Here is a 25,991-nt window from a genome sequence, read left to right on the forward strand (position 1 = left end):
CAATAATGTAATGGGGAAATTACCCTGCTAGTTAAAACTGAGTGCCAGCACCGCAGCCAGCTATAGATCTATTTTAGAACCAGGGGAAAGCGGTATCGATTCTGCTGCGCCGCCGCTGCGGCCCGTCAAAGGGTTGGAAAGGTGCGTTTGTCACGGTGAATAGTGAGGGGATGTTCCTGATACCCTGCTCTGGAGGCTGGCTCCGGTGGGATTTCATAAGGGAGATGCTGAGAGGCAGGGGGGAGTGATCTGTGAGGGAAGAAGGGTGCTGGGGTGATGCTGGGTACCACTGAGCAACCGGTACAGCAGGGCAGGGGGTGAACGTGGCCCTGTACCAAAAGGGCTTGATCTCCTCTGGTTAGGGATTAGGAGCAAATGTAGTCCTGGACCTGGGTGGAAAGATACCCCGCAAGTAAGAGGGCAGGCTGAGTCCAGAGGAGGCCATGGAGATGGAGCAGCTCTGCACTGGAGCCAGGCTGGGAGAGCTGGGCTGGATCAGCCTGGAGAAGAGAAGGCTCCTGAAGGGGAGACTTTAGAGCAGCTCCAGTGCCTAAAGGGGCTCCAGGAAACCTGGAGAGGGGCTTTGGACAAGGGCCTGTAGGGACAGGCCAAGGGGAATGGCTTTAACCTGCCAGAGGGGAGACTGAGCTGAGCTCTTAGGCAGAAGCTCTTCCCTGTGAGGGTGCTGAGGCGCTGGCACAGGGTGCCCAGAGAAGCTGTGGCTGCCCCATCCCTGGCAGTGTTCAAGGCCAGGTTGGACACAGGGGCTTGGAGCAAGCTGCTCTAGTGGAAGGGGTCCCTGCCCGTGGCAGGGATTGGAACTGGATGAGCTTTAAGGTCCCTTCCAACCCAAACCAGTCTGTGATTTGATTTGTGATTTAGAATGGGCTTTTGGTATCTCTTGGCTCCCCAACACACAGTGGTACCCAGTGTGTAGGTGATGGGGAGCAGAATCTGCGTATGGGTCTGGCAAGGGATGCTGAGAAGGCAGGTTAGGCACCAGGAGCAGTTTGCATCATGGCAAAGACTCTTCAGTCCTGGCCATCCAGGGTGGTTCTGGCTGTGCCGTGGGCTCCTGGGAGCGATCCTGTCCACGCAAGGCTGGTCTGAGGGAGCAGGGCACCCCTTGGCTCGGTGCTGCTCAGGCCGCGTCATGCTCTGCTTGCTCAGGGGTCTTTTTCTTAATTAAATACATTTGTTTTGTAAAACTGCCTAAAAATAATCCGGGGCTGGGGCCCGGTGGAGGCTGGCGCTGAATCAAAGGCGCCGCTCTAATTAAACCGGCCCCGGTTTGTTTGTGAGCCGCATACATTTCCATGCTAATCAGCTGCACACCGGGATCCTGCTTTCCCGGCCCCCCGTTCCTCCTGATTGGGAGCTATGTAAATGCCAGCAGGGATTTATTGCAGGAGGGGGACGAGGTGGCCGGGATGCTATGGAGGGCTTGGGGATGGCCATGGGAGCGGGTGTGATGATCAGGGCAGGGCTGTGGGATGGATTTTGGGGGGTGCTTGGCATCCTATGGGAGCAGATGAGGCCCACTCAGCCATTTCTTGGCACTGCCTCTCTTGAGGCTGCTCCATGTTGGGGACAGCCTGAATTGAGGAGTATCACAAGTGATGGCATTAGCAGGCTCATGCAGGTGGTCATAAGGTTATGGCTGAGTTTATTCCCTGCTTGATGGGGGTCCCTGTGGTGCCTCCTGATGTGGTTGTTGCCGGTACAGCCAGAAACTGGTGCACTTAGGAAGAGCTTTAAGGTAATTGTGAGCTGGAAGGGGATTAAAGCCTTCCCCACGTTCCTGCTCAGGGAACAAAGGCACTTTCTGAACCTCTGTTGACCTCCAGCTTCCTTAAGACCCTGTTGACTTCCCAGTCACTTGTCCAAGCATTTCCTCTAATGGATGGGGGGATGCGAGCCTGGTATGCGCCGCAGCATCCTGCCCGGGAGGGCTTGGCATGGTGTGATGTGCAAACTGCTTTTGGTACCACTGTGGCAGGATGGGTTTGCTGCTCTGCTGTGGGCTGGGGGCTTGTCTATGCCATGCTGTGAGTTGGAGGGGCTTCTGGGCTGAGCAACAGTGGGGAAGTGGGGCAGCATATTAAGGGGATGCAGTGTGAGGACCAGGGATGTGGCTTCCCTCTGTGGAGAGGTGAATGCCATCACGTAAACATGGTGCACCAGACCGTTTGGCAGTACTTTGCCATAATGCAGTGGCCATGGTGTGGGACAGAGGGGTGGCATCTCTAAGAGGACACATTCCCCGTGTGTATGTGGGATGTACTCACGCTCCTTTACTCTCCCCACAGATCCTGGTGGACCTGACAGCCGAGAGGAAGCACCAAGCGCTGCAGTACGAGAACGTCGTGGCCCACGAGGGCAGCTCCATCCTGCGGGACCTGGTGCTGAGCCCCGACCGCCAGCACATCTATGCCATGACCGAGAAGCAGGTAAGGGGAGGGGACACAGCCCCTTTGCTCTCCTGCCTGACAGCTACATCCTGGTGATGGGAAGCCCTTTGGGCATCTTCGTGGTGGGGTCTGCCCTTTGCTTCCTGGGATGAGGTTGCCTGGGGACCATGTGCAGCTCCTCTCTGCAAAAGCACTGTCCAAGGCATTAATTGTTAGCAGCAGCTGCTTGAAATGCCCATGGTCCCTGGGGACTGGTGGCTTCCTGACCTTTCCTTGCTGCGAGGGGCTGGCCATAAACCTCCCTGCTTTGTTCATCCCCTCCCAAGCAGGGTTTTCACAGGTTAGCAGCAGCTCCTGGCTCCAAATGGCTTTTCCTCCTCTGAGGTGGCTGCTTTTGCACCTTGGGGCTGAGGGGACATGGGGCTGGTGTTCCCGTGCACACCTTGGTCCCTGTCTCTGCTCATGCTAAACCAGCCAGAGGTACAGACCTGATCCCCATCCAGTGCTGCCATCGTGGCAGCGTGGTTTGGGCTCACAATAGGAAGTTGTAGTTGGCTTTGTGAGTGGTTGTGTGATCCCCGAGCTGTGGAAGAGCTTGCTGTTGCCATTCATCCATCCATGGGCTGCAGTAAAGCGGGTGAAGCAGGCTCATGCCATGGTGGTGGATCCGGCTCGGTGGGGTGGTGCAGGGTGGCTGTGGTGTGGTGCCTCTATCCCTCAGCATCTCCTCTCCTCTGCCCTGCAGAGGTGTGTGTGTGAGTGGGACCACAGCAGAGCTTGGAGCATAACAGGCTCCTGGCTGCCAGCCCGGGGGCTTGCACAGGGAGAGGATGCTGTGTGTTTGTCTAGACAGCCCTGTGGGACAGCAGAGCCCTTTCCCCCTCCTCCCAGTGCCTGCCTCTGCTCTCTGCTCTGCTGCAGGAAACCTGCAGCATTCCAGGTGGGGCAGAAGCTGTGTTTGGGCATGGCTGCCCTGGGCCATGTGTCTGTCCCTGGCTGTGTGTCTGTCCTGGACCTGGCTCTGCAAAGCCTCCCATCTGCAGGGGAGATGTTGGAGATGTGGATAACGGGGGTGTGTGTCTTTTATGCTGACCTGGACTGGGGATGTCCACCAAGGGCCAGCACAGCACATGCCTGTGTGGGCTCTGCCTTGGGGGTGGACCCACTGCTCCCCCCATTACCACCAACTGATGCAATGTATAGACAAAGAGATGGGAACTGCGGGTACCCTCGCTGACATGCAAACCAAAGGATACAGATTGGCCAGCCTTATCCCTACCCTGCAGGCATCACTCTGAGCCCATGCTGGGGCTGGGAGGAGGGAAGCACCCCGGGCTTAGCCTTCAGTAGCAAAGATTGCAAATTGCAATGAAATGAGTGAGTTCTGCCTTGTTGGAGCAATGGGGAAACTGAGGCAGGGGCACAGCAGGCAGCTCCTGCACCCCCTCCCCGGCCCCCCTCTTCTCCTCCCCTCTCCTTAATAAAACCCGCTCTCCTCCCTACTACACTTGGTGTTATCAGAGTGCTGGTGGAAAGTAATTAAATGAACAGTTGTAACAGAGCTCGAAGGGCTTCGAGAATGAGGGGATTTTAATCAAATCTGGAGGAGCAATTAATAAAGGGCTGGTAACCCCTTCAGAGCCAGGGTGCCGGCTGCGCCTGCAACCATGCAATGGTACAGTGCTGGTTGAAGGGGCTTGGTTGGAGGTGTGACTGCAGATGTGCTGCCAGGCCTGGCAGAGCAGCTGGTGATTGTTGGGGGCTCACCCTGGAGTCCTGCATCCAGCTCTGGGGCAACAGCACAAGAGGGATGTGGAGCTGTTGGAGCCGTTCCAGAGGAGGCCATGGAGATGCTGCAAGGGCTGGAGCAGCTCTGCTCTGGAGCCAGGCTGAGAGAGCCGGGCTGGGTCAGCCTGGAGAAGAGAAGGCTCCTGAAGGGGAGACCTTAGAGCAGCTCCAGTGCCTAAAGGGGCTCCAGGAAACCTGGAGAGGGGCTTTGGACAAGGGCCTGTAAGGACAGGCCAAGGGGAATGGCTTTAACCTGCCAGAGGGGAGACTGAGCTGAGCTCTTAGGCAGAAGCTCTTCCCTGTGAGGGTGCTGAGGCGCTGGCACAGGGTGCCCAGAGAAGCTGTGGCTGCCCCATCCCTGGCAGTGTTCAAGGGCAGGTTGGACACAGGGGCTTGGAGCAAGCTGCTCTAGTGGAAGGGGTCCCTGCCCGTGGCACTGGATGCGCTTTAATATCCCTTCCAACCCAAACCATTCCGTGAGTCTATGGATAATAGGAAGCTTAAAGTGAGTTGAGTGTCCTGGTTTCCCACAGGTGACGCGGGTGCCGGTGGAGAGCTGTGAGCAGTACGAGAGCTGTGAGCTGTGCCTGGGCTCCCGGGACCCCCATTGCGGCTGGTGCGTCCTCCACAACATGTAAGTACCGCAGGACGGTCCTTGGGGCCAGGCCAGCATTGGCAACGCACGTGTGTCCCCATCACTGGTCCCCTTGGGGACATCCCTCCTGGAATTTGGCTGTGCAGGGCCCTGTGGTCTCTCCTCCTCACCGGGGTGGTTTCCATCCCTTCTAGATGCTCGCGCAAGGACCGGTGCGAGCGGGCGGACGAGCCGCAGCGCTTCGCCTCCGACCTGCAGCAGTGCGTCCAGCTCTCCGTCCAGCCCAAGAACATCTCCGTCACCATGTCCGAGGTCCCGGTAAGTCACCTCTGCTCCGTAGAGCCCCAGCAGCCACTCCTGACCCTCTGCAGGCGATGGAGGGGAGGCAGCAATTGGAAATAGCTGAGGAGTTTATGTCAAGTAAGGAGAAAGGGGAAGAGAGACAAATGCAAGGTAGCAAAGCGCAGGGCATTGCTGAGGGCTGGCCTATTGATGGAGACAATAAACCAGTTGATGATTAGTCAGAAAAGACGTAACAGAGCAATAAATATCTCCCCATAAGCCAAACACCACCATCAGAGATGCTGTTCGCAGGCCAGCCATCCGTCTAGCTCAATAGCCTGTCTCTGTCTCTGGCCTGCAGTGGATATTTTGGGATGAGACTTTGATGCACAACTCGCTGCTCTTTCAGGGCAGACAGAAAAAGATGATGGACTTCCCCAAAGTAGTTTTCCAGGCCATTAGCACTGTGAAGAGAACATGAGACAGCGTCTACGAGCAATAAAGTTTTGCAAACTGCCTTGTCTGGATATCTGGCACTCAGCATTCCTGAAAGAGTTGGCCAAGGAGTTCTGAGGCCTGCGAATACTTGGAATAACGACTTTGTGATAAATAAGTGGATGTTGAGAAAAGGTGCTCCTTGTTTTGCCCGAGTCCAGAAAGGACCAAGTGGTCAGAGACTGCTTAGTTTGCCATCAGGTTTGGAAGCAGGTATAGGATGCAAATGATAAAGGTTTAAGGATGGAGACATAATTAATGCCAGTCGATGTGGTTTTATGTCAACCAAACCACGTCTTGTTCTTTGATGGAATTATGACTTGAATTAGGAGGAGGACTGCAGGGGATGTGATGTCTTTAGGCTTGTACAAGGCATTTGGCTTGGTACAACACAACGTTCTGATTAAAAATTAGCATTATACAATATTGATAAAGCACGTGTTAAGTGGATTAAAAACTGGCTCCGTGACAGAGCTCCAAAAGTCCTCATCAGAGGGAATTGTCACTGGATGGAAACGGTTTAGGAAGTGCTTCTGCAAGGGCTAATGTGTGTTGTTAATGTGGAGATGAATGCGACATGGCTGTGATGGGACCTGCTGGGGCTGATGGGGATGCTATGGGGTGAGATTCCTTTTGGTGCCGTTGAGTTTGCATGGGGCTGGTTTGGCAGGGAGTTGACATTGCCAAGTCTCAATCAGAAGGAGAGGACAGGCATCCACCCAGTGTACTGGGACATGGTACCAGGGCTGAGCCCTCACTATGGGGCTGCTGATGCTCCATGGGTGAAGCTGGGATCTGGGTGCTGTGTTCAGCTCTGGGGTGGTTTTCCCCCTGTCCAGTGGCAGGATGCTGCATGGGGTCTGGTGTGGTCCATCCAGGGATGCTGTGCTGGGGCTGGAATCCAGCTTTTCAAGGGAGAGGCTGAAATCCTCCCGTAAACATCATGTAAATGAGTTGAAGGCTGGAGAAAATGCCTTGCAGTGAGAGACTTCCAGAGCTCAATCTGCTTAGCTTATCAAAAAGAAGATTAAGAGGTGACTTGATTACAGAGTATAAGTGCCTTTACAAGGAGCAAATATCAGGGACTAAAGGGCTTTTTAATCTATCAAGGAAAGGCATAACAAGAACTAATGGCTGGAAGCTGTGAAAAATTCAAATGAGAAATAAGGCAAGCGTTTTGTAAAGTGAGAACTGCTGACCCTGGGAATGACTTTGTGAAGGAAGAGGTGGATTCCTCCCCTCCTCGGCTCTGCCGGAGTGGATGCCTTTCCGTGAAACACTCTTTAGTCCTGACACTGTGCTTGCCCTCTGCACAGAGGTGAGACATAATGGTTTGTGGTATGGCAAGGGCAGAGGATGGAGGCTGTGAGTCATTCCGTCTCTTAATGCGTTTAAATCCGAGCTCCTTGTTCGAGTAGGGAGGCCCATGGATGGGGCTCGCTTGCCAAAGCGCGAGTGGCAGATGGGGGATTGCACCCCATTCTATTGGCTGGATTTACACATAGCAGACACACAGAGGAGTCTTCTGTGCTGGTTTTCCAAGTTGATGCTCTTGTCTCTCCTCCCCAGCTGGTCCTGCAGGCCTGGAATGTCCCAGACCTTTCAGCAGGAGTCAACTGCTCCTTTGAGGACTTCACCGAGTCCGAGAGTCGCATTGAAGATGGGAAGATCTACTGCAGCTCTCCCTCTGCCAAGGACGTCATCCCCATCACCAGAGGCCGTGGTGAGCTTGTGCCCTGGGGTGGGAAGAAAGAGACAGGCAAACCTTGCCCCACTTGTGCCCCATAGGCAGATGTGCAGGAGGATGGTCCTGTGACAGTGGTCCCCAGGGAGGACCTGAGTTGGGTTCTTGGGGTGTAGGAGGAGAAGGACATCACTGCTCATGGGGGACTGGCCCTTGATCTCCTCCGAGGCACGGGCAGAGCTATTTGCTGGCACTCTGGTGGTCTGTGCGCCATTCCTGGGCACCCTGGCTTCATTCCCACCTATAGTCCCTTTCCCGGGCAGATGTGCTGTAGTTGACCATGGGCTTTAGGACATTCTGCTGACTCCAGAATTGTTAAGCTCCCCTTCAATACCTAAGTACAACCCAAGGCACCTGCCTCCATTCCCTCAGGAGCTCAGAGTTGTGCTTGGGCTCTGCTGGCCTGTTGGGATGGGTGAACACTCTAGATTTGGGGCATTTTGTTAACTGAGTGGTGATACCCAGCTCCCTCCAGCCCATTTCAAGCATTGGTTTGAATGAATTCTGGACCAAGCACTGTGTCCTTTCTGATGCCTTTTCTGCCTGGCTCTCTCCTAGGGGACAAGCGGGTGGTGAAGCTCTACCTGAAGTCAAAGGAGACAGGGAAGAAGTTTGCCTCCGTGGATTTTGTCTTCTACAACTGCAGCGTCCATCAGTCGTAAGTGGCCTGGGCTTTGTGAGGATGCTCTGGGAAGGGGCTGGTGGGGCAGGGTGAGACCTGGAGAGCTCAATCTCAGCTTTGTGGGTGCTGATGTCACAAGAGGAAAGGGCAGTCGAGTGTAGTGGTGTTTGCAGTGAGAAACCTCCTCCTTTTACCCTTGTAAGCTGGGATGGTGACCAGCGCACCCGCAGTTGGTTTAGGTGTGTGGGAACGGGTAGCATCAGGGCAGAACCTCACTTAAACACAGGGCTTGGGTTTGGCAAAGCTTTGGAAGAGGAGGCGAGTTTACTGCATTGCAGAGTGCAGGAATCCATGTGACCTAAAATGCCAAGCATCTTGTTATTCCTGGAAACAGTTAATAGGAATGACTTGGCGATGCAAAAGGAGAAGCCTGTGTTTTCCTGCTGTGGTACCTGCTTCCCAGGCTTGCTGGAGAGCGAGCTGGAAAGTTACAGCAGCATGGGACGGGACATGCTGCATGTCCTGGGGCGTTTACCCAAGAATTTCCTAACTGGAAGTAATTGTGGATTTGCTTTCTTGTCAGGCTGCCATGAAATCCTCTCCGCGTATGGGATTTCAGGCAGCTTGAGATGTGCAGGTGATGATAAAACAGAGGAGGTGTGGATTATTGATGTGCTGTCTAAGCAGGGTGCCTAACGCCTCTAACCGTGAGCTCCTCATGGGGAGCCGTGGATGGTGTGTCTGAGCAGCGGGGAGATGGCTCCACGATGGGAACGTTGCGGGAGATGCTGGGGTGTGTTTGGGCAAAGAATTTGGAGCTTAAGAACACGAATGATTTCATTACCCTGGCAGAACCCTCCCCTGGATGGTGGTGCTCCAGCTGATCAGTAATTATAGATAAGCAAATGCAGAGTGATCTCTTTCGGATGGCTCTTTGCAGCGTGTCTAGCCTGGCTTGGGAAGGGGGGGGCTCTGCTTCAAGTTGCTGCTCCACTTGGATTAGGGAAAAGCAGGTGAGCTCCAAGGGGGATGAGCCAACCTTGTGCATCACAGGGATTTCTTTGCATGGGAGCGGGTCGTGGCTCCTGGGAATGCTGTGGCGGCGAGGGAGGAGAGAGTTTGCCAACTTGACTTTCTCCCTCACCTTGACTCCCAGGTTGAGCTTTGTCTCCCGTCGCATGGTGTGGTTGCAACAGGATGAGCTCAGCGTTGGCGTGGGCTGGCTGCATGTCATTATGCTGCGAATCCAAACGCAGATGTGACTTTAGTTCTCTAAATCAAAGGAAGAAGACTTTCAAGTACCAGTGGCATCAGATCCCTTCCGAGCGGGGGTCCAGCGGGAAGAGGTGGTCAGGGAATTGACATTTTATTTGATGTGCCTGGCACAGGAGGGGAAATAAAACCCAACATCCTCCCCCCCTGCCCTGACAAACCTATAACAAAGAGCCCTGACTGATTTATTACTGCGTTCATGTTTAATTTTGGATGCATTATTTAAAAAGGCTAATTATGGATGCATTAATATTTATGGGCTTGCATTGGAGCTGATAGAAAAGTCTATGTTCTAGGCTGGTGAACAGAACTAATATTTCCTTTATGTCAAGAATTTTAGGGTTTGGAGTCAGCTTTAACTGGGTGACCTGCAGTCGAGCCAGAGCCAGAAAGCGTGACAGTACCTTGGATGATGCAATACTTCTAAATACCATTTGCAGACAGGCGTCTTTAATGGATCTCTTTGGAGTTAATAGCCTTTCAGATCCAGGTTTCATATTTTGTGCTGGAAAATCTATACGTCAGCCTGATGAATTCTGGATTGGGAACACTGCTTTTCCACGAGGCTGATGTTTTGTTTTCCTATGGAGAGCTTTGATCGCTGTGCGTTACGTTCTCTTTCTCTATTTGGGTGGCTTTGCTCAGGTTGGGAGGCAGAGCCCTGTGCATTGAATCATGTCTCAGCTGAGGATGAAGTGTTTGGGTGAGTTTTCAGGTGGTTGTGGGGAGATGGGAGGGTTCTAAGGAGCTCTTTGCTTCTGTCAGCCAGAGTAGCTCCAGGGAAGCCAACTCAGCTCCGCTGTGTGCACTGGGGAGAGTCTGACCCTTGTTTTCAGCAGACATCTGATGCTGAAAGACACTTTCCATCTGATGGGAAGGCATCAGCAAAACACGCTGCCAAAGCCCTTCTGCAGGCTGCGGGGCTGATGGAACCGGGCTCTCTTGTTTCTCACCACCTTGCAAAACTCTTCTTGCTGTGTCTGATCTTTTCTCCTAAAGAGAAGGACGGGTATAGAGAAGGTTGTGCTGCCTGTGTGTTTGGCTTGTGATGGTCCAGGCCAAGAGCCCTATTGCTGTCCAGTCTGTTACTGCAGGGCTTTATAGTGTGCATCATGGGGATTTTCCCATCACAGACCAGCATCACTGGGATACTTCTCTGGGCAGGGTCTCCAGGCTGCCAGCCTTGTGCTTGTCCTTGCTGCAGTGATGGTTGCGACACTCGGGTCCTGTCAGCTCCAGGGTGCTGGAGCAAGGGGTAGACATGCCAAGAAGCTCTGTCTCCTCCTGGCTGGGGAGATGTGACTCTGCTGTTGCCCTGACCACAGCTCAGGCTTTCCCTATAAGCCTCCGTTAATTAAATGGGATTTACATGCATGTCCCAGGGCCTGGGAGCAGTGGAGCTGGTCTGGTGGCCAAGGCAACCATTGGCATCCATAGGATGTAGCCTTTGTTTCACTGGGCTCCTCTCTGCAGCCTTCCTGGCTGCCCATACCCACTATGACTGCTTCTTCTCTGGCCCCATGCTGCTCATTTCCAGATGCATACAGATGTGTTCTTTCGGAGGCATGGACAGATGGCTGCAAGCAGTTGAGTGTGTCTGGGTTCTCACAACTGAGCTGTGAGGCAGTAAGAGATCCCTGTGTGTGCCTGCACTGGGGAAGGTGGAAAATCCCATAGGATGGCCCCACAGACCGCTTAGGATAACCTGGTTTATGTCACGTTTGCTGTGGATGAGGAGGGCTGGTCCAGCCTGCGGGTGTGTTCGGTGAGGGGAGGCAGCTGAAGGGGTTTAAAACCTGGGTCCTGACTCTGCATCCTCCAGGCAGGATGGTGGTGGATGCCCTGGATGAGGTCTCTGTGTCCAACCCTTACCCTGTGAGTTAAAGGCTCTTGGCAAAACCCAGCAGGGATGGAGAAGCACAGGGCTGGTGTGAAAGGAAGGGCAGAAAGATTGAGATGGCAGGGATGGAGGGAAGCAAGAGCTTATCTCCTGCCCATGCTTCTCCAGGGTTTGGGTCTGGGCTGTTGTAGGGCTTTGGGGGCACTGACCGTCTGTTCCCGCTGCTCCTCAGGTTTTCCCCCTTTCCCTGGGGCAGAGATATGGATGTAAAGCCCAGAGCACTGCAGCTCAGCCCTTCACCCTTGACAGCTGCTGCTCCAGATGCCGGCTATGCTGGAGCAGAGTATTTGCTAAGGATGGATCCTCCTGGCAGGAGGAGGGCTGCGGAGCAGTCGGGGTTTCCAGGCGGGATGTCCTGTGTGTGCTGTGCTGTTTCTGTGTGTGCAAATGCTGTTCCCATAGAATCATAGAACAGTTAGGGTTGGAAAGGACCTTAAGATCATCCAGTTCCAACCCCCTGCCATGGGCAGGGACACCTCACACTAAACCATGTCACCCAAGGCTCTGTCCAACCTGGCCTTGAACACCACCAGGGATGGAGCATTCACAACTTCCCTGGGCAACCCATTCCAGTGTCTCACCACCCTTACAGTAAAGAACTTCTTCCTTATATCCAATCTAAACTTGCCCTGTTTAAGTTTTAACCCATTACCCCTTGTCCTGTCAGTTTATCCCCATCCCTGGAGGGGAGCAGCATGCCCAGAGAAGCTGTGGCTGCCCCATCCCTGGCAGTGTTCAAGGCCAGGTTGGACACAGGGGCTTGGAGCAAGCTGCTCTAGTGGAAGGTGTCCCTGCCCGTGGCAGGGGTTGGAGCTGGATGAGCTTTAAGGTCCCTTCAACCCATTCTATGATTCAGTAACATTAGGAAGCAAAAGGAGATGGCCGGTGGGATGATCCTTTCCCCCTTTCCCACACGGGGCTTTATCTCTACCTGGCTGCTGCAGGACTGAGGAGGAGGGGGCAGATGGGGCACAAGCTGTGGGTCCGTGTCTGCTGCAGCCCCACTGTGGGGTTCCTGCCTCGCTGGCTCCCTGCCCTCCCGGCGTGCTCCGGGGAGGCAGGGGGGAGCTCCAAGACGTGAAGGAGAACCCCCCTCTAACCATCAGAGTGATGAAAGCCTCTTAGGCAAGAAGTGATGAGGGAAGAAGCGATGCCTGACCGTGGGAAGGAGAGAGACGGCACAGATGGCATCGCGCTGCCGAGCAGCCTGCTCCTGAGCCGGGAACAGACAGCGGCGGCGCACGGACACGCCGGGAATACAGCCCCGGCCGTGCTGACCTGCGTGGGGTTTACAGCCCCAGCTCCTGCCCTGGGGTTCAGGCGGCCTCCCAGGAGCTGCGTGGTCAAATGGATGTGCTGGGGAAGGCTGGAGATGGGGTTTCACTGCATGAACCAGCACCCAGGCAATGGCTTGGTCACCACTTCACAGAGTCCTTGGCCAGCTGGGGAGTGCTGACCCCGAGAGGCTCTAAACGCAGCAGGGATGCTGTGGAGTGAGATGCGCGGTGGTGAGTGCTCTTATGGAGGTGTTTGATGGCCTGATGGCAGATGGAGAACCTCGGCAGAAGGGAGAGTGTGAAAACCATCTCCGAGGACGGCGCTTCAGGAATGGCTCAATTCAGTTGGAACCAGGGGAGGGCTGAAGTAGGAGGGGGGAACCATACATTATGGAGGATAACCTGAGATGCTTTAGGTCCTTTAGCAAGTGGAGATCAGGAAATAAGCTGGGAACTGCAGTGTTTAAATGGCAAAGGAGACCCTAAGGTGAGCAGGGTCCCAGATAGCCAGGATTTGGCTTTCAGAGCAGAGCTGCAGCTTTGGAGACCAGGATGCCTATGGCAGGGTTGTACTGGGTGCTTCACCCAACTGCTTTGAGGTGCCTGGGAGATGATGAAGGGGACTGGGGGTCTTTTTGCACAGGACGTGGTGTCTGGTTGATCTCTCTTATGCACAGTGCCTGGTGGATGGCAGGGTTGGTGGTTATGCCCTGGCTTAGAGCATGCTCCTCTCTGACATGACCTCTCTGTGGGAGCTCTGCTTCCATGAGGATTAACCTGTGCTTTCCCAGCCCTGCTGCCTTCACGTCCTGGATTTACCTGCCCACTGGTCGCTGCTTGAGCCCTTATCATAGGGCAGGAGCCATCCGTTTGCTTTGTCTGTGTCCCCCGCACCCTCTGTACCTCCCTCCATCAAAGCAGGCAGAAATAGGAGGCTGTGGCTCTGCTTTTAAGTTGAATCTCTGCAGCTGAAATAAAATTGCATATATTTGCATAAGGAGCATCTCAATTAGCATATTTGTGGGTAAAGCTAAAAGGGCTGTTCATTTGGAAGCAAAAATGTGAGCGAAACATGGAAATGACTTCCAGCCCCCTTTGCAAGCAGCTTAATTAAGTATTTCCTTAGTGTGTGTGCATGGATTTGGGAATCTCTTGCTGTATATGGAATGGTGCGTGGAACCCCAGGGCAGGCAGGGAGCAGTGGCCCTGTGAAGCATGCACTGGCACCCTGTGCTGTCTGTACCATATGGGTCCTTGTACCCAAAGGGACAGGTCTGCTGGAGGACAAGGGCTTTGGTGTGCCCCCTGAGGATGTCCCTCTCCAGGAAGGTTTTCCTTCTGCCTCCTTGCGTGGTGGTGCTGTGTATTCCCGGTCTGTGATGCTGTATATTCCCGGTCAGTGATGCTGTGTTATCCCAGTCGGTGATGCTATATTCCAGGTTGGTGATGCTGTATATTCCCTGTCGGTGATGCTCTGTTCTCCCTGTCGTTTCCCAGGGGGTAGAGGCAGCGCGATAGCTGTGCTTTAGGAGCAGGATGAGGCAGGGCTGCCTGCCTCCTGCCAGCGCTGTGTTCAGGGGAAGATCCTCCCTTTGTTTAAATGTAATTGCTTTGGATCCCATCCTGCTCACGCTTGGATCAGTGGGGGCAGGTATGAGCTTCTAGGGAGAAAACCGGGGCTGATACTCTTTTATTCCCTGTTTATTTCTTTTTAAAGCCAGAATAGGCTTTTTCTTGCCCTCCAGCTTCTGCCTCAGGAGCTCTCCCATCTCCTCCTTGGGCTGCACGGGACATGCTTGGTGCAGACCTGCCCTGTGAACCTTCACTGCATTAATGCAGGACCTCACTGGTGCCATGGAACAGCACAACAGGGGAGGGCTCAGACATTCCATCCACACAGGGCTGAGTGCCCTGAGAGCTTGGGGGTTCATGGGATTCCCAGTGCTTGCAGGCAGGGATGCCTCATGGTGCTGGGAGTGGGAGCTTTTGGAAAGCAAAGGTACAGGCCACTTGTGTGAATGGTTGCACAAGGAGGGGATTCTTTATGTCCCTTCCTGCACGGGGGAGAGACATCAAGGTCCTTGGGGCTGGTTCCTTTGGTAAGAGGGGTGCAGAGCACAGAGCTCGCAGCATCCCTGGTACCCAAGCGCATCCCTGGTAACCAAACACATCCCCGGTACCCAGGTGCATCCCAAGGAGAGGCAGGGAGAGGGGGGCACACACGATCCCACCACACAAAGAGTCTGGAGAGGAGGATGGGGAGAGAACTGGAAATGTCTGGGGCTGGAGGGAGGGGGTGGAAGTTGCACACACACACAGGCAGGCGCAACTGCAGAGGGCTGAGGGAGGGAAGGGGTCACACACAACCTATTGTGAGCAGCTCAAAGGCGCTATGGTCCCGAATTGTTCATCTTGCCCAACCTTTTCCCCTCCATGAGTGTGCATTAATCTGGCCCTTTCTCCCCTGTTCCCCTGCAGTGCAGAGCCCTTGTTCTGCTGCTTGTTCTCTTGCTTAAATCACCTTTCAGCCAGCCACAGTTTGGAGCTCAGCCTCAGCCAGGAGCCAGGTGGACAGGGTCAATGTGCCAAGCGGAGCAGGGAGTTGGGCTGCAGTGCCAGGAAGATCATATCCCTTTACTTTGCTATGGGCGAAGCCTGAGGGTCCAGGGTGTGCAGGCATCTCCCCTCCCAGCCTGTTGGCACCTCGCTCCATGGATGGGGGGGTCTTTCCCACCCAGAGATATGGGATCGCCGGTGGATGCTGTCCTGCTGGAGCATCCCCAGCGGTGTTCCCCTAACGCTGCCCACTTGTCTCCCTGCAGCTGCCTGTCCTGTGTGAATGGCTCCTTCCCCTGCCACTGGTGCAAGTACCGCCACATCTGCACCCACAACGCTGCCGACTGCTCCTTCCTGGAGGGACGTGTCAAGCTCTCCGAGGTAAGGTGACGTGGGTTGGCTCCCTGGTCCTGTTGCGGCTCCTTTCCCCTATGGGGATGGGGTTGGAAGAGGGAAAACCTCTTTGGAAACCTTTCCCACCGCCTTGCCTAGGGTGCTGGGACTGCCTGGGAAGCAGCAAGGATGGGACAGGACAGTGTGCCAGTGGGAAGAGGCTGTGTGGCTGCAGAGAGGCTGCTTGGGGAGCCAGGCGCAGCCCAGAGCACTTGAGGTTGAATGAAAGGAAAACCAAAGGCAGAGACACCAAAGCATTTTCCTTTGATGCTTCTGAAGGGAGCAAGCTTGAGCTGTCACTGCAGAACAACTTGTTTCCAGAGAGGGGAAGGTTGAAATCTGTAAAACAAACTGCTCTGCTACACGGCACACCTTCTTCATCTCAAATACACATTCCTGGGGGGGGGGGATGTTCATCCTGCACACATCCATGTCATCCAGTGGGAAACGTGTCACTGACAGGGTGCCTATGGGGGTCCCAGTATCCCCAGCCTGTTGGTGGCATCACTGGTCCTTGGGCTGGGTCTGGAGGTCTGGTGAGCAGCCATTGGCTCTACAGGAAGTGCTCATTCGCATCCTGAAGGGAATGTTTTGGGAAGGAGTTTCTCCTCCTTTCCTGGAAGAGGGCTCCGGTTGAACTTGAGTTTCCAGTTGCCTGTACTGCGGATGAGCCCTGCCTGGCTTCCCTGCTCCTTTGGGATGGGTTGGCCTTGCCTGGACATGGCGTACCCACCGAGCCGGGATGATTCAGTAACACAAGAGATCAGAAGGAGCTGTTTTCTCCTGGTTGTGCCCTGCAGAAACCCAGCGGGGGATCAGCCTGTTCCCGGCATCCCGCAGCCCGCTCTTGAGGCTGCGCTTCCATCCAGCCCTGGCGCTGCTTCTCCAAACACGTGGTGTCCAGACCACTGCATCCCGGTGGCTCTGCTCTGCCCATCGCCCTCATTGAGGACATGGGGAGCTGCTGGCTTCCATCAGGAGAGCCCAAAAGCATTGGGCTGTACCCCCGGGGGTGTTGTCTATGGGACACGTGCTGCTCTTCCCTCAACCAGCCACATGGGAACCCGTGTCACTTCCCAGCATGGCAGGGTGTCCCCCAGCAGACCTCCCGGCCACACTGGGACCTGGAGCCGTGCCTGGGTTGAGGTTTTGGAGCCTGTTTGCACATCGGTGTGGCTTCAGCTCTTCCTGCAGGGGATGCTGAGACAGCCTTGGAGCAGCTGCTGTGGGCTGCGTGTCTGGGCCGGGATGAGACGTCCCATCCGTCCCCATCCATCCTGGTCCCCATCAGGGTGGTGTGGTGGATCAGGGACTCGGTGCCCCCGGACACGTTAATGGTAGATGTCCGTCCCCATCCTCTCTGTGGGAGGAAGTCTGACTGGGAAGGTTATTTTAAGGAGGGTTTGGTCTGTGTGTGTTGGCTGGAGCGTGGTGGGCACTGGGGTTAACAGCAGCACTCAGTGTCTCCGCTGGTTCCCATGGGTGGTTCACCATGGTTTCCTGGGTGGGAAAGTGGCTGTTTTGTAGGAAAACATAAAGGGTGACCAATGGCACTGCCTTGGGAATGCCAGGAATGTTCACCTGGATTTCCAGGAGTGGCAGGGCAGGAATGAGGCGTGGGTAGGAGCCAGCACTCATGTAAATGCGCCTGGGAATGAAAGCAGCAGGAAGGATGTCCCTGCCCCATGACTGCTGTGGCTTTGAAGCCTGAGCTCTGGAGATCACCCTGCCCTTGGCTTGCTCCATGGTGTGGGGCAGGAAGGGATGATGAAGAAGCACAGGTTGTCATTGGCTTTTCCCTACTTGTGGTGTTCAGCAGTGGCCTGGGGTGATCAGTGATGGATGCTGGAGCATCCCACCCCAAAAAGCTGCTCTCTTGTGAGAGTCCTTGCTGCTGCAGAGCTGCTGCAGAGGGGGTCCAAGTGTGATGGGGACCAAGTGTGTTGGGGACCAAGTGTGTTGGTTCAGTCTAAGCTGGTTCAGTGTATTTGTTCTTCATTGGCCAGGTTGGATGGGGCTCGGAGCAAGCTGCTCTAGTGGAAGGTGTTCCTGCCTGTGGCAGGGGTTGGAACTGAATGAGCTTTAAGGTCCCTTCCAACCCGGACCAGGCTGGGATTCTGTGATACCCCCACCAGTGGGAATGGCTGAGGACTTTGTGAAGGAACCAGCCCCAGATTCCTTTATCCCCATCACTGCTGATGGCCCAGCCTTGCAGCTGGGGCTGGGAGCTGCCAGAAACATCCAAACCACAGCATTTGCAGCGTGGCTCTAAAGCTCTCAACCTCCCCTGGACACCTTTGTCATGTTCTCATCCAGCCAGAAAAACAGTTTTAATGGAGAAAATCCGAGTTTGCCATGGTGGGGAATGTGTCTGTGTGTCCGGATGCTGCTTTTCTGCCTGTCCCATCCCTTCATGGCTCCTGGGAGCTGGGGCTGTGCCGGGGGAGGCTGGTTTTGGCAGGATGCAGATCTCTCTGGGCTGTCAGAGCATTCCCAAGGGATGCAAGTGCTGGGATAGGGGAAGTGAACTGTCCCAGCGCCCGGGCACCCGGTGCCCGCCAGCACCAGGTGCTTCCTGCCTGGTCACAGGGGGACATAGCTGCTGGATGAGTCGCCTCTGCTGGCAGATGTGAAGCATGAGAGATACCGGGGGGGGCTCCTTCAAGCTGTGAGTCAGCAAAATGAGCCCTGCTGCCCGCATCCCTGCCCACATCCCGGCCTGCCCCCAGCTGTGGCTGCCCCATCCCTGGCAGTGTTCAAGGCCAGGTTGGACACAGGGGCTTGGAGCAAGCTGCTCTAGTGGAAGGGGTCCCTGCCTGTGGCAGGGGTTGGAGCTGGATGAACTTTAAGGTCCCTTCAACCTGGACCAGTCTGGGGTTCTATGAAGAACAGAAAACTTAGAGTAAAACGAATTGGGGTTTTTGGTCAATATTTGCTAAATGAAGCAATTTCTGTCTCGTTTCTCTGCATTGTTTGAAAGTTGGATTAATCCTATAGCTATTACACAGCCCAGTGCTGCTCAGAGTCCAGCCTGGCTCGCTGTGAGTGGCAGGAGGCGGTTGGGCAGCATTGGCTGTGTGTGGCTACCAGTAGCCTTGGGGCAAGAGCTGCTCTTGCAGCCCCATTGCCACCCTTTGAAGAGCAGTGGGGTGCCTGTGTGCTGCTGCTGCTGATTCTGTTCTCACAGCAGCTCCTTGCAACACACATTATTCCTCCGGGATGTTATTTCCTCCCGGAGTTGCTGCCATAGGTGCATGCCTTCCATCCTGCTCAGCAGAGCCAGCCTGGGATTACATCAGGCTCTTGTTGCTGGTGGCACCCACTGGGGCTGTGGGGCTCTGCTGCTGCCTGAGCTCATTTATTTGTGCTCTCCTGCTCCCCTCTGCTTTGCACACCAGGTTCATTGGAGCAGCCAGGAGCCCATGGCTATTAAAGGATGCTCCTTCCCTTGGGAACATCAGAGCTGGTGGGGTGATGCTGAGCCCCTTGCCTTGCTCTCCTTGGCCTCACCAGCATCCCCTGGCTGGAGGCATTGTCTCTTGGGCAGCCTGCAAGCCGGGGTGATGCTGCTTTGAGCTGGCCACAGGTAGAAGCAGCAGCAGCAGCAGCATCCGCTGCAGAGCAGGTTCTCTGCAACACTGCAGAGCCACATTGCTGCATCAAAGGGGCAAAAGGCTTTTCTGTCCACTTGAGAAGGGAGATGGAGGCTGTAAGGGAAACAAGAGGGCTGAGCAAGCCTCACGATGCGCAGCCCAGCAGGTGTTAACCCTGAAACCTACTGACTGCAATAATGGCATTACAGCCCATCTCATTACCAGTCATTCTGCCCACATGTGTGCAGGTCCCACAGCCGAATCCTCTCCCCATCTCCCACCTGGATCAACCCAAGCTGTTAAAGACACCCCACAACCCAACCAACCAACACATTTTCCTCTGTGCCCTCCCTTCCTGTCTTGAGGGCTTTGGTCAGAGCAGCTGTGAGATGGTTTGGGGTTGGCTGCACATAAGGATTTATTAAGGGTGGTGTTTTACAGCGTGTTGTCGAGCTTGCCAGGCGGGGGGGGGGTCTTAGGGTGCTGGGGTCTGTGTGGTGCTCCCCTCTCATCATCAGCCCCTTGTTCCCTTTACAGGACTGCCCCCAGATCCTGCCCTCCACCCAGATCTACATCCCCGTTGGGGTGGTGAAACCCATCACCCTGACAGCCAAGAACCTGCCGCAGCCACAGTCCGGGCAGCGCAACTACGAGTGCATCTTCCACATCCCCGGCAGCACCACGCGCGTCACCGCCCTGCGCTTCAACAGCACCAGCATCCAGTGCCAGAACACCTCGGTGAGTGCAGGATGGGAGCCGATTCGAGCTGTGTTTGGGGACTGCTCATCCCTGCTCTGCTCAGGACCTTCCTGTGTGCTTGTGTAGGGGTTTGCTCTCCCATGGGCAGTAATGGGAAGTTTCTGGTGTTTACGGGGTGTGAAGTGGGGTCCTCTCCACTTCCCCCAAGTGCATGTAGAGGCTGCTGCTCGGGGTCATTCCGGATGGGATCAGTGCCAGAGCTGCCTTGGGGGAGCTGCCAGGGTTTAGGAGCACTTCCAAGGAAATTGACTTTGGGAAGCTGAAGAAAGTTGCCTGGGCTGGAGCCAGCTGGCCAGGACGTGCCGGAGCCTTGCCTCCCCTTCTCCCTGCCTGCTCTTGCTTCCCCTGACACCAAGCCATCCTGCTTTACAGGCAGGATTGAGCTAACACCTTCTCAGTGTCACACTATGTGCACCCTGCCCTGTGTGCTGCCGTTCCTGCTGGTCCCAGAGCACTTCCCTCCTCCTGCAGCCCTCTGCCATTCCCAGCTCCCACCCATCTCTGCCTCTGCTCCTGCTCCCTGCAGCTCTCTCTGCCTTATCCCTAAGCAAGAGGCTGTTTGGTGGCCCCTTGCTGAGCTGTTTTATGCCCCTTCTGTACAGCAGTCCTATGCAGGGAGCCGCAAGCCCACCAGCAAACCTAACCCAGGGTGTTAAGAGCTCCACAGTGTTCCTTAGCTCTGCACTGACCTGCCCTCATCTACATGGGGCCCGGCCCTCCCTTCTCCTTCCCATTTAATCCGTTCAAAATTTGTTTTCCATCACTCACGCAGTGAAAGCTCATTTGCAGCCTAACACCAGCACCGAGCCCTGCTCCCCTGTCCTTTGGTGGCACATGTGACATTTAGAGGCTGTTAAAGATGAGTCCTGGCTCCCTCCCTCCTCCTGCACTCCCAGGGATGCGGAGCCTTTGGGCAGGAGGAGCATCCCAAGTCGCTGCATCCTGTTTGGGTAGCGGTGCCTGGGGGATGCTGTAGTGCCTGGGCTCGCTCTTGGTAACATGCAGTTGGTGATGAGCAGAAATGTTCCTTGCCCTGAGCTGCTGCCTGGAAATGTTGCTGTTGGTCTGTGCTTGGTCTGGAGATGGAAGCAGGGAGCAGCACAAAGTGCAAGCAGAAAGACCAGTGCAGTGTCTGCAGGGCTCTGCTGCAATGAGCCAGTATTGAGGCAGCTTAAGCAAAGCTTTGTCTTCTTGCTGCTGAGTTTAGGGAAGAAAAGCATCCAGATGGAGAGCTGCCCAGTGGAGCTGGCTCAGCTGCTGGTCCCTGGTGTGGATCATGGTCCTTGCCATCATGCAGGTCTGCTCCCAGACCCAGTTTTGTCCATCGCCTGTATGGCTCGGTGTTAGTGCTTCAAGGGGAGCATGATGGATGTGTGTGCCAAGAGCCATGATGGTGGTGGGGATCCTGGGGTCTTGTTGTTGCTGGTACCCAAGCCTAGCTACTCTGTGTCTACCACAGCTGTGTGAGAGGTTTCTTGGGGGTCAGCCAAGCCATTTGTGTCCCAGCAGAAGGCTTGGGTACATCAGGTACCTGCTTGGTCATCTGGGGGTTGTTCTGAGACGTGTCCCTGTCTGTGGGTGGAAATGGGCTGGAGGAGCCATTGTCCTCATGCAGAGTCTGGAAGAAACGTGGCCTCTTCGTCCCAAATTCCATCAGGGACCCTGGCTGGGTGCAAAGCCGAGAGGCAGAAGCACTGGTGTCATGAGCTGCATGGGCTCTGCAACCCCTCTCCAAAGGGAAAGGACAGCTTGAGCTGTGCCTGCCTTGCTCTGTGGTCCCCACATGGAGCTGGTAGTGGTGTATATTTGACCTGGAAATCACCAGGGATGCCCTGAACATGGAGCAAATGGGATGGATGGTGCATGGGAGGTGTTGTGGGTGCAGGAGTGGATGGCAGCAGCTTGATGGGGCCACGGTGTCAGGCAGGAGACGCGGCTTCACAGACGGCAGAAGACAGCTTTGGTTTGAGAGGAGCTGTCTTGCTTTCAGGGTCTGCTTTAACGTCTGAGGGCATTCAGCCAGGCTGCGTTCTGCAGTGGGGGATTCGTGTTCACACTTGGGTGATGTTTGTCTCCTCCACGACTTTTCTTGCGGTCCATCTGGCTGCTTGGTAGCGCCGTCACCCACCCGTGACCCGCTGCGTTCTTCCATTGCCATTCATCCTTTGGGATGGGGCTTTAGGGATGTGGGGAAGTAGGGCAGGATGACACCCAGCCAGTGAGTGAGGGATGGATGTCCTCTCCTCTGAAAGGCATTTAAGCACACTTTTGTTTCCAGGAGTTCAATGAGATCTAAACAAGAGGTTAATTACGCTGTGGAATTAGGGATGCTTTCCTAAATCCCGAGTGAATGGAAGGGATAATAAGTCAAGCCTGCTTAAAACTCTTTGTCTTTTGTTTAGTTTTAGTGCTTGTCAAACTCCAATGACTTGTTAGGCTTTGAAGAAAGGACATCTTGGTTAAATATTCAGCAGGCCATTCATTAAGGTTTGAGTGTTGCCTATAAACATTGTTTGAGACACCCAATAGATCTCCAGCAAACCGAAGGGAGACAAGGCCTGGTGTTCCCTGTCATCCCACCAGAAAAAAGCCTTTTCAGCCTCCTCACTTTGGTCTCTTTTTGCTCTCCAAGAGGAAAGCAACCTGAAAGGTTTTCCACATGTGTTGTAAGGAAGCAAAAAGGAAAGGCAAGCTGAAGAAAATGGAATTCTTTGCTAATAAACTGGTGTTTTTTGTTAATTGATTAGCTATCATCTTCTGGAAGCAGACATTTCCAGGCTTGCTTCTTGCAGCGGAGAATGGAGGGATGGTCACAGGCCTTAAATTGTGCAGGCAATGCCACTGAGTTTCGTTTCCCAAGCATTCCTGCCTTTGCCCGTTCTTTCCCATCTGCCATCCCTCAGTGGGGCTCATCCTTCTGAATGCTGCAGAAAGGAAGCAGTTTTGCTGTTGGGAGGTACCACAGTGCACCCAGAACTGCTTCTAACCTTGGACTTCATCCCATTTAGTCCTGGCCTTGGATGTTTCTCACTGCCAAGGGTTTGGGTTTTAGCATCCAGAATGTCCCTCTTAAGGCTGACATAGCCCCAGAGTTGCTCTTTCCCTTTAAATGTAAAAATAGGAAGAACCCCTGATCTCCTTTCCATGAGCATTGGAGTTTGTTGTCTCAGCACTTTGAATTAAGCCTCACGCCTCAATTATTTCCCTTTCCTCTTACCCAAAGCCCTGCGTGGTGAGGAGCAGCTGTGTCACCTCCCTGGCTCCTTCCTTACTGATCCCCATGGACAGGCCATCCTATCCACTCGTTTGGGCTGTGGCTTTGGAGTTCACTCCCCTCTTGCTAGCGTGGCTCTGCTTGGGATGTTTGCCCAGAAGCATCTTATCCCATGACAAAGAGATGTGGGTGCAGAGCAGGGTGGGTGTGTGAGTGGTACCCAGTGCGGATGCTGAGACTGGGGTACCCCAGGCATGGATGTGGGAATGCAGGACCTGATGGATTCATGTTTTCTGGGTATTTCTTTATTGTGGGTGTTGCTCTGACGTGTTCCCGAGGTTTCAGGTCCTCACTTCCACCCTGCCAAACTTTGGGCAGAAGGAATCCAGGCAAAGGAGCTTGTGTGTGACTGGGGAGGAAGGGAGGAGATATATGTGAAAGGAGCAAAAGGAGATCCAGAATGAGAGGCCAAGCATTCCTATCCAGTTGTGCCGTTGTGTGCATGACAGTATTTTACTAGGCCTGGGGTGTATTTATGGAAGAACATAAATCATACACACGTGCCCTGCTCCGAGTGCCTCACACCTCCAATAAAGGTATCTCTAATTAACCAGCCATGGAGAGGGAAGCAGGATTGGAGCCCATTCTCCAACAGCTCCGTTCTCCGACAAAGCCATGCTCCCCGTCCTGGCACTGCCTGCATTTATCTTTCCTGCAGCAGTGTTTAAAGTGAAAAGGGAGTATCAGGAGAGTTTGATAGGATCCAATTAAATTCCAGCAGATAAAATAATGATGAATTGCAGTTGAGCCCTGGCGAGACGCGATGTACATTACTGCCGTCCCCGTAGTGCGGGGAAGGAGTTGAGGTCATCAACTACAGGAAAATAGGACACAGCTGCAGCCCGAGCCCTCCTCCAGAAATGCAGCCCAGGGGGATGGTGCAGATGGGAAGGAGCGGGGGATGCAAGGGAAGTTTGGATGTATGGGGTTGCTTGCAGAGGGCAGTGGAGCCACCTGTCCGCTGGATGTCCTCATGGGGGGTGATGGCTGCGGGGCACCCACAGCTCTTGCAGCGTGCTGGGCTGGTGACATCCCCACATGGGGATGGGGTGAGTGTGAGAATCGGGGATGGGAGGAGCACATGAGGTTGTTGGCTGTTACTTGGGAAGATGTGAGGGTGCTGAGGTGCTGGCACAGGGTGCCCAGAGAAGCTGTGGCTGCCCCATCCCTGGCAGTGTTCAAGGCCAGGTTGGACACAGGGGCTTGGAGCAAGCTGCTCTAGTGGAAGGTGTCCCTGCCCATGGCAGGGGCTGGAGCTGGATAGCTCAAGGTCCTTCCCAACCCAAATCAATCTGTGATTCTATTAAGCTGCCTGAGGTAAGTTTTGGATAAATTGCCTTGAGAAAGGCTTAGCAAGGAGTCCTCTTGTCCAAACGACATCCTTGCCATCTGGGAATAGCCATATCCAGATTGGTGGCGTGGCACATCCTCCATCAGCTCTTCCACTCTCGCCTTGTAGGCACATTCCAGGGAGGGCGGCGAGGCTGGCTGGGCTAGGTAAGGAGCCAAGCAGCTCACAGCTCTGCTGCTGACTCACTCAATGACATCCTTTCCGCCATCCCCTTCTGTGGCCGGTGCTGCATGACAGCGCTTCTCTTTTGGGCGCCGTGGGTCTGCTCTTAGGGCTGTGACTGGTTTATTTTGCTCCCAGAGGAAACATCCCTTCCCTATAACTCAGCCGCGTGACAGCATCATGGCACATCATCCTTTGACACAGCCAGAGGGTGCTGGGCACCTCTGTAGGGTGGAAGGAGTCTGACAGCAGCACTGCAGGGTAGGTGCATCCATCCCTGCGCTGACACCCGCCCTGGCATCCCCTCCCATGGCTCATCCCGTATTGCTGCCAGCCACAGTGATTGATTAACCGGGATGTTAATAGCAGTTAAGTATTTAATGGATGTTTAGCTCCGTGTTAGCTAGAAGCAGGGAGGAGCCAGCATGATGGGACCTGCTGGCTAGCTGTGTGCTGGGTCCCATGGGATGGACAGATTGGTAAGCACACCCCTCCCTGATCCTGTCTGATCCCCACTGGCTGTGGGACCTTCAGGGCTAGGAAGTGGCTGCTGCTTTGCTGTGGTTTGGTTGCTACCTCTTCTCCTGTGGGTGGAGAGGGCACCTTCCTGCTTCCAACAGTTGAAAACAGGGCATAAGAAAACATCCTTTAAAAGAAGAGATACTTTGGAAATCAGAGCGGATCTGATGGACCTCAGTGTCCACGAGGGTTGAGCCCTGAGCCCTCAGCTTCTGCCTGCACACAGCTGAGCCATGACTCCGGCTCCAGCATCCTACAGGGACCATAACAGCATCCAAGCCATGGGTGCGCTGCCTGTTTGCAAGGCTGCTGATGGACACGTTATTCATTGATACCCAGTTTCCCTTGGTGATCCCAGCCAGGGTGATGCCTCCTGCTGCTTCCCTGCACCCAGTCCTGCCTGCTCCAGCTCCACAAATCCAGCATCCTCAGCACGCCTTCCTTCCTTCCCCAGAGGAACACCATCTCTTGTGCAATCACGCTGTTGGGCTGGCACATGGAGAGTTAATGTTCTCCCTCCCTCCCTCTCCCCTCCCTATTCTTCTTCCTCCTTCCCACCTCCCAGAAGAACTAATTTCCAAAAGCAGCCGGGGCAGAGAGATGCAAATAAGTGTTTTGGACAGCTGCAGCCTGGATGCCTTCCCGAGATGCCAGTTCCCCAAATGAGACATGTCAGAGTACAAATTGAAAATGCCAATTTCACTTACGCTGCCACGTGGCTCCTCACTGCTGAATCCTGCTCCGGCACTGCCACCGCCCTCCCCGTTCCCAGCACATGCTCCCTCTGCTCCATGCTCTGGGTCCAGCTGGCTCCTTGTTGTGTTACTGCCTGGGATGTCCTTGGGTGGGTGTAGGATAGGGGAAGGTGAATGGGTTTGGACTCCCAGTGTGGTTCTGGCTCTGTCTTTCCATACGTGGTGATGGGAATGCTGCTGAGAGGATCCGGGTGTAGGTGATGTGTGGTGGAGATGTGGCTGAACTCTTCTGAGCAAGCTTTG

At 54.6% G+C, this 25,991-nt stretch overlaps 1 protein-coding gene across 2 annotated transcripts in view; it reads left to right on the top strand.

Moving 5' to 3' along the window:
- The window catches only part of PLXNA1 (plexin A1), a 105,391-nt gene that overhangs the window by 43,124 nt on the left and 36,276 nt on the right, over positions 1-25,991 (top strand). For both annotated transcript variants that reach the window (XM_061456053.1, XM_061456054.1), the window contains exons 4-10: positions 2,310-2,450; positions 4,733-4,833; positions 4,989-5,112; positions 7,141-7,294; positions 7,874-7,973; positions 15,209-15,323; positions 19,466-19,666. In XM_061456053.1, the coding sequence (XP_061312037.1) occupies positions 2,310-2,450; positions 4,733-4,833; positions 4,989-5,112; positions 7,141-7,294; positions 7,874-7,973; positions 15,209-15,323; positions 19,466-19,666 (936 nt within the window). The remainder of the gene's footprint in view (positions 1-2,309; positions 2,451-4,732; positions 4,834-4,988; positions 5,113-7,140; positions 7,295-7,873; positions 7,974-15,208; positions 15,324-19,465; positions 19,667-25,991) is intronic.

Source organism: Pezoporus flaviventris, unplaced genomic scaffold (assembly GCF_033815535.1).
Source record: "Pezoporus flaviventris isolate CSIRO_AGI_PZ_B2104156 unplaced genomic scaffold, CSIRO_AGI_Pfla_v1 ptg000021l, whole genome shotgun sequence".
Taxonomy (NCBI): Eukaryota; Metazoa; Chordata; class Aves; order Psittaciformes; family Psittacidae; genus Pezoporus; species Pezoporus flaviventris.